Source organism: Phoenix dactylifera, chromosome 1 (assembly GCF_009389715.1).
Source record: "Phoenix dactylifera cultivar Barhee BC4 chromosome 1, palm_55x_up_171113_PBpolish2nd_filt_p, whole genome shotgun sequence".
NCBI lineage: Eukaryota > Viridiplantae > Streptophyta > Magnoliopsida > Arecales > Arecaceae > Phoenix > Phoenix dactylifera.
In genome coordinates, this window is record NC_052392.1 from 32486048 (window position 1) to 32494471 (window position 8424).

At 41.6% G+C, this 8424-nt stretch overlaps 1 protein-coding gene across 1 annotated transcript; it reads right to left on the minus strand.

The window, feature by feature from the left end:
• Nucleotides 1-3702: 3702 nt before the first annotated feature.
• Nucleotides 3703-8153, minus strand: LOC103706563 (phosphatidylinositol 4-kinase gamma 7). The gene is made up of 2 exons (XM_008790705.3): nucleotides 7890-8153; nucleotides 3703-6430 (listed from the first exon to the last, which is right to left on the minus strand). Exon 2 carries the CDS (start codon nucleotides 6151-6153, stop codon nucleotides 4201-4203), a length of 1953 nt encoding a protein of 650 aa, XP_008788927.1. The 5' UTR covers nucleotides 6154-6430; nucleotides 7890-8153; the 3' UTR covers nucleotides 3703-4200.
• Between the last annotated feature and the right edge of the window lie 271 nt (nucleotides 8154-8424).

Consider the following 8424-nt stretch of genomic DNA (forward strand, 5'->3'; position numbering starts at 1 on the left):
TTTCGGTAAAGTGAACGACGACTATCTCAGATTCTCAATCGTACTATTAACACAGCAGCTAATTTTGTTTCCTTCTTTTTTCTCCTTTCTTCCTTCAATCTTCCAATGTACAGAGTCATGTAGCACACAGTATGGTACGGAGTTCAACAACTAGAGTTGTTGCAGTTTTTCCAAAATAAAAGTATTGAAATCAACTATAATTACTACTGACCCAAATGGAGCACAATGCAGCTAAGATATGTAAATAAAAGTCCAACAAGAAAATAATCGAGATTCATGACCTCCAATAAATTTAAACATGATATAATAAACTATTGGATTTCATAAGTTTAAGTTGTTAGAAAATAAATCAACATACGTACATATACATGCACCGGCGATGTCTCCGGCATAAATGCAAGAAGGTTGTATAGCTAAGGGTGGCAAATTATGATCCAACCCGTCAACGTAAACGATCCACTTTAAATAGGTTGGAGTTTGACATAAACGGATTTGGGTCGTAAATAGATCAACCCGTTTAAATCTATTTATTAAATAGATTAGATTCAGGTTTAAACTTTTGACCTGTTTAATCCATTTTGACCTGTTTAATAATTAGATAGAGTTATGACCTGATCCGTTTAACCTATTTAACCTGTTTAAAATCTGCGTAATCTGTTTCTGACCTGTTTAACCTAACCCGTTTAATATGTTTAAATCAATTTAATCCGTTAAAAATCCGTCTAACCTGTTTAATGCGTTTAACCTATTTAATAAATGGGTTATGTGGGTCGGGTCGGATTACTAATTTAACAAAAAGTCGGATTCAGATTTGAAATTTTGACGGTTTAATAAATATTTTGGGTTTGGGTCAATAAATTTTTGACCCAACCTAACCCGATTGCCACCCTTATGTAGTATGGTTAATATAGGATCTTATGGAACATGAATTAATTTTGCAAGCAATTCGATACGGACAAAGAAATTACGAACAAATCTTTCTTATACGAAAACTAAAAGTGACCGTGTCACAACAATTTCTATACCAATAATCATCTGCCTTATTCATCAACTTAAGTAGACCAGTGTCAGTCGTCAAAGAGAGTTCAATAAGCAGCCAAAAATAGACCGTCTTTCCTGCTTTCCTTGACAATAGATCAGTCATAACGAGAAGGCAGGGTCAGGTACCAGTAGTGACAACATTTCGGCAGGCCGACTCTTAGCCATTGGGTGATTAAATTGAATCCTCCCTTTATCGGCCAACATTTCGGTTGCATGATGCAACCTGGTGCCCAAAAGATAGCTCTCGTTGGCCAATGAACGCAATCTCTCTGGAAATGCCAAAAGACAGCCTACACAGCCCATAGAAACCAGCATTTCCGTTGGCCAATCTTGGAGCCAATTCACTTCCAATCCTCGCAGCACATCCAGCTTGGAGTCATCTCCCATCCTTCAGCTATCCATCCGCCATTGATGACCATGGTCAGCATCAACGCCGGTGGTCTTCATGTGGCCAAGAACTAAACTCCAAAACAGAGCAAAAAAAAGATGCTCGCCCAATCCACGCAGCTAGGACCACCCAAAGAGCATTCCGTGGGCGCTGCAGTGCATGATACGCAAAAAGCCCCTGGTTTGGGGTTCGCCGTGTTTCCTCTTTGCTTGGTTGGTGGGTGCCATTGGCATGCAAGGCTGCTGCAACTGAAGCCGACTCGCCACCAACCTCCTCTTTTCAGGATAAGAACGCAGCACATCACTGCGGTGTCCTTTTGGACTGGCTCGCCGGAAAAAGGATGGTGTTCGGTTGGAGCTTTGGGAGAGTTTCCATTGAAATAAATTTTTCGTATTTCATAAAATTTATATGGAACATGTAAAAAAAATCTGAGAACTATTTTTTTAAAAAAAATATTCGTAATCCTTTAGATTGATAGACATCAGGATATTTCATATAACTTTTTTTAAAAAAATTAAAATATACCAAATTTTTATGATCGATCGCATATAAAAAATTTATTTTTTCAGATATGACGCATTCAGACATTAGCTTTCTCCAAAAAAAAAAATCTTTTTTTTTTGTTCTTCGTCTCATCCGTCATCATAAACTCTAGAGGAAGTGGTAGTGATAAAGTCTAGAGAGGAAGTAGGAGTCATCGAAGAGAGATTCCGTCCCATACGGCGCGACCGAAGTTAAGCCTGATGATTCCGGCAATGACGATAGCGAGTTTAATGGAACAGAAAGAAAGGAATAACTTAATGGAAACAAACAAAATAAACGGCGAGAGAACTAGGTGATTCTCGTCAAACAAGGCAAGGCATTAATGGGAGTTAACCACGGTGCAAGAAACAAGCAATAGAAGACCAAGGGCTCGTTTGGTTCGCGGGAAAACGAGGGGAGAAAGTGTGGTCAACGAAAAAATAATAAAATGCCTCTTGTTTGGTTGGAGTTTTCAAAGGAGAGAGATGGAAAAGTGGTATTCCCATGGAAATATGATTCCCACATTTCATGGGAAAGTCTTTCTCATGAGAAACATGAAAAAGTTACTTTCCCATGAGGTGGGAATCACTCTTTTTTTATTTTTTCCCAAAAAGACCCTTCAGCATTAAAGAAACATTAAAGAGGCATTAAAGACCTAATTTTTATTAAGGGCATAATAGAAATTATACATAACTTTTCTAGAAAAGTGGATGGTCAACCAAACATAAGCACTTTGAAAATTAGTCACTTTTCCATGGTTAACCAAACATGTCAAAAGTACTTTCCTAGGTATCCTCTTCCTAGGAATATGATTCCCAGGAATCATATTCCTAGGAGGAAAAATACTTCCCGCGAACCAAACGAGCCCCAAGAGTTTACCAGGAGAAAGAAATGGTGGGGTACATGGTCATAAGATGTACGACTCAGTTGTTCCAGAAAAGCCAGACACAGAGTTTCTGTTCTCTTTTTCCACATTTATTTGTTGTATAGCTCTACCACAAAAACCAGCATTGCTGGCTCAGCACAAAAGGAAGAGATGATCCACAAATGTCCTCATGATTTTAAGTTTTCTACAATTGAAATGGAAAAGAACAATCCAAAGATTTAAATAAGTTTCTATTCAAACAAGAAAAAGAAGTTACCCAAAACCTTATGATTATACAACGAAAAAAATAGTATAACCATGAGGGCAAGCACTTGCACACAAGTGTGCCTGCAGGCATAGAAAGAAAAGGAAAAATCATTAAGCACCAAGCAATACACATACATCAGTTAACACCATGATCAAATTTCAAATAAGAGAAAGAAGCCATCTTGCACAGTAAACCAGTAAAAACTTATTCCAAGCATGATACGAGCAACTCAACTAAAACCAATTTCCAGCATTAGAAACGGCACGCACCTACAACTCCAACCACCGTCACCCGAAGTCTCCTCTGAGGTCGATCAACTTCAAAGACAGGGGCCTGGTTCAAAAGTAGTCTGTGATTCTGCACTTCTACAAGATCAACACCAAGGCTACCATCATATAGCATAAAATAATTCAAGAAGATTATATGGGGACAATGTCCAGCCAGAACTAGCTGCAACTCATATTGAAGCAGGAGAAACCTCTCAACAAAATGGCATTCTAGTCGACTTCATGCAGGAGAAACATCACATCCAGAAAGCTAGAACTGCCAAGAACCAAAAACATCCAACCAAGCCCGCACTAGGAACAAGGCAGTTTGCAAGCTAAGAATTATGAAACATAAAACAACATTCTTAACCATACCATAATCCGACACCCTGGAGGAATAGCATCGTTTAATGAACACACGAGAATGTCTCCCAACAATAGTCGCTCGTGGTACAAGCCACCATATATGTTCAAAAGAACAGACTAAACTGGCATGCTAAAGATACATAAGCAGATGTACATAGATTTTCTAATTGTTTATTTTTAATAACCATTGTCTGATAAGGCATAAAATGACAGTAAAAGAAAGAGGAACCCAATCACACTCGCCTCCTCCATGTAACTGATATTTAACAAAGAGCTGAAAGATATATATACAAAACCACGACCACCTCCACAAGCACCTTCACCTCATCCCTTAACACAAATCACCCTCTTGTCGGTCCCGAACCACGATGATCTTATTCATAAAACCCCCTTCTCCATTCTTTACAGCTACCAGAAAGGGCACAACAAACAACAGCAACAGAACGCACAGCCATCCTCTCTATTCTCTCGATCTATCTCCTACTCAAAACTGGCAAGAAGTGCCTAGCCTCTGCCTCTGCCTCTGGCCAGCAGCCCCAGACTTCCAGCCACGGAATGCTCCATGCAGCAGCTCCTGGAACTTCTCAAGGAACAACCCCCACTCTTCCTCCCCCATGTCTGCCAGTGTCACAAAGCTCACGCTTGCAGGCAACTGCTCGTTTGCACTCCTCCTGCTCCCACTCTGAAGTCCGCTGGCACTACCACTATTGTTAGTTCTAACTGTAGTATCATTCCCTTTTGGAACACCACCCAGATACCGCTGAGTTTTGTCAGTAAGGCTCACGCCCTTCAATGATGTGGACAACTTTGAAATGTTTGGAAACTGATTGATAACAGGCAGGAAGCAAGTAACCTCTTCCACATTATTTTTTTCATTGTCATCGTTGATTTCCTCCTCCAAGCTCTCCTCTAGTTTTGACAGTGGGTTTCTGGAACTCCCCACCTTCAACCCAAAATGGTAGGATGGTGGTGTTTTTGGCACCACCGGACCACTATCTTCACAATCAATGTCAAACTGGATTACATCTTCATCTACTGGTTCAGCTTCTGGAGAAGCTACCTCTCTTTCAGCTACCAGTCTCCTTGCCTCAATGCATACAACCTCCAGCTCACTAGGCTCTTCTTCCATAGTCCTGAACTCCCTGCTCATCATCTCACCAATCTCTGCGAGACAAAGCCCAAATGCCGCAGCTTCCTTGAGGAAAATTGTGGAAAGAACCAAAACCCTAAGGCATGCTTCACGGATCATAGGCAGCTCCATCCGAAGCATGTCAGAATCTCTAACAGGATCAAGATTAGCAATGTAATCAAGTTCATCCTCAGAGAAAGGTACAGATGCCTGTGGCCAGTGGATCCATTCAAAATAAGGATCCTCCAAGCTCTCTGGCAGACAGAGTCCATGATCTATTGGAATGAGTTCTGCCTGAGCTCCAAATCTACCAGCTCCATCTACAAGCTTCCTCACCAGAAGGTTCCCTGCATGCCTGTCTGTGTTGAAGATTCTAATATCAAGTATACCAATCCTGTGCACAGCTGCAACAGGAAAGCTAGAGGTCCCATGATCACTGGCATCAAAGTCATGAGGGATAAACTTCTGAAATGATGCAATCTTGCTGACAGCTTCAGACTTCCTGTCATGAGCCTTACCATTCGCACCGTTAACCCCATCATTGACATGGAACACAGAGTGGGTTATCTTGACAAGCACTGTTGGAGGAACATTGGCAAAGTGATCGTAGTCCAAGAGGTATGCAGCAACCTCCCTAAACCCTGTCTCACCAACCCGCACTGACTTTTTGAGGCCCGGTTGTCCTAGGGCTTTCCCAATGAAACCTTTTGGATTGTTTGGTGCAAATGGCTCCTCATCTGTAGGCTTCACGATAGCAATGCTCTCACCTCTGCTGTTCCTGAAGTAGTAGGCACCCCCAAGCCCACCGTGAACGGGGATGGGCCCAACACCGCTTTTAATAGCCTTCACTACGTCCTTGACAAGCTGTTTTGTTCGAGAACAGCGGCTTGAGCACCCCAAGATTTCAATTGGACCGCTCCTATCTCTCTGCTGGAGTTCCTTTCCAGTAGGAGAGAGACATGGGGTGGAGGAACTCCTGTGAAGGAAATTCCTAGTGAGAAGTAATGGGGAATCATTCCGAACCCCACTAAGATCATTTTTCAAAACACGATCACCAAATGTGAGTGAGCTCTCCTCGGTGGGCACATTAAGGGCTAACTGTAACCTCCTCTTCACAGTGTGGACATTGTCTCCACGATCCAATTCAATACCCAATACACAGCCAGTGTCAGTTTGGACGAACACACGTCTCCTCCCTGCAGGCTTTCCATCAGTTTTCTTGTTCCCATGGTATTCACTGCCACGGGTGCAATTCAAGACTGCAACTGCCATCTGAGTCTGGACAGGGCTATCCAAGTTAGGAGACATGGAATTCACCGTCGGATGCAGCAGAGGGTCCTCTTCTTCCTTTTCTTCACTCTTGCGCGCACGCCAAACGCCAAGGCTGACGTGGTCACAAAGAGAGGAAGATGTGCAGCACAATTGATCATGTAGCAACTACAAGGTTATCAGATAGTGACCGTTGGCCTCACAACGGAAGAAGCAGAAAGCAAGTGGTGGAGGAAGTATAGGTGGAGATGGCGCGCCTCCCCGAGAACGGGGAAGCCATCTTTTCAGAAGATGGATGAATCAAATGAACAGAATGCTGTAGAAGAAAAATGGTTAATATTATGATTATTAGCACCCCAAAATTTATACCTCATGATGCATCAAATTATCAACATTTACAGTCTTGCTAGTTTACATGATACAATTTAATAATTAATACAACAGTTTTTTGAAGAAGAAAAAAAAGTTATGCTTTTTTTCATGAAATGAAAAGTGGTGTAAGTGGAGGAAGGAAAAAAGGGGAGCGATGGGGAGGAGTAAGGGAGGAGAAGAAAGAAAAATCTAACAAAAGAAGAAAAAAACATCTTTTTGACAACATCTCTATGGCTACAAAGCCAGTGGAGAAGAGGAAGGAAGCAGGCCGAATATTAATTACACAGCATGAATCACTTGTGGATTTATGAACCAAATTTAAAGAATAAAAAAGAAAACTCAATCCATTAATGACGTTTTTCGGTAAGTAATTCATTAATGATCTAAAATAGTAAAAAGGCTCTGATCCAAAAAAAAAAAATCCCCCTTTAGTTCAAACATCCAATGGTAAAGTAAGGCAACACGCCAAAAAAGAAAAGAAGCAAACCTGAAAAAACTGTCATACCATAAACAGATCAATGACGCAATTATTTGTTGCATATTCTACTAATAATCCAGAATAAAATATCATAAATCACGACATGAGTGAGTTCTCCCCAAGAAGCAAACCTGACAAACTGTCATACCATAAACACATCAATGACGCAGTTATTTGTTGCATATTCTACTAATAATCCAGAATGGAATATCAGGACAGAGGAAAGAGAGGGGGGGCGGCGAGTTGAAAGAGAGCTCTGCTGATATCTTGTAGAAGAATCATAATAAACTGCTAAGAAATAAATTTTAAATATTCACCGAATAACTACGAAGAATCACAATTATTTCAAAAAAATATAAAAAATCCTGAGATTTCCACAAAATCATACAAAAAGGAATGAAAAGAATAAATTTTTAGTGATTATTTTTAAAAAGGAAAAATTTTGTACACGACAAATAAAGAGAAATTCATGTACAATTTTACATCATTTCCAAATTCTGGGATCACTATCCCTAGTTTTCGTGGACCAACATACTGAAATGATCCTTTTTCGGAAAAAAAATGAAAGATTTATGTACCCTAAAAAAATGAAGGATTTCGGGAGGAAATGAACGTATTTTACAAGATCAACAGATTTTCAGAGTAATCGCTCAAACTATTCACAGATCTTGTTCCAAACTCAACTAAACAAATCAAACCCTACCATTTCCTCCCATGAATCAAATCACCGGCAAACAAACCCCTACCGAGTCCAAAATAATCCTCAAAATCGCCCAACAATTCACAAAATCAACATTCAAGCAGTCCCTGCACTTCCCGTACGATCGAACGAAAAAAAAACGAAATGATTCCATAAAGAACACGCTCCTAGACCGATTCCAGTTGCATAAAACTAAATTCGAGACTGATTCCAAATCCAACTCACCAGAGCCTCGGATCTGGTCAGGAAGCAGGCCAAGCTCGCCCGGAAGAACGCCGACCGCCTCCCCGGCCCCCAGCGCGACCACGACCGGCGACCCACGGCGCAGATCCGATCACGCGGCAGACACAACGGCTCAGATTCCAGCGCTCCCTCGAATCACCCACCCCCTCCACCGGTTCCTCGCCTCTCTCTTGCTCCCCCTCGCGCTCGCTTTCTCTTTCTCTCGCCCGCTCTCTTCGAATCTTCTCCCCCTTTTAACTCCGCCCAAGCGGTCATCGGGGTTAGAACACTAACCGTGGTTAGATCACGACCTCAGTTTACTTCTTAATTTATTATATTCATTTATTTCTCTCCCCTTCTCGGAGACTGTCCAAGTTTTTTCCGATTCGAAGTCTCTAGAAGAGGGCATGTAGACCGTCCGATGGGCTGGAGACGAGATCTCGAGCCATCCGATCTCCGCCACGCTTTCCGTACGAGGAGGAGTGATGGGCCCGTGACGTGGACGAGGACCATTGGCTCACATGCGGTGACGTTACCG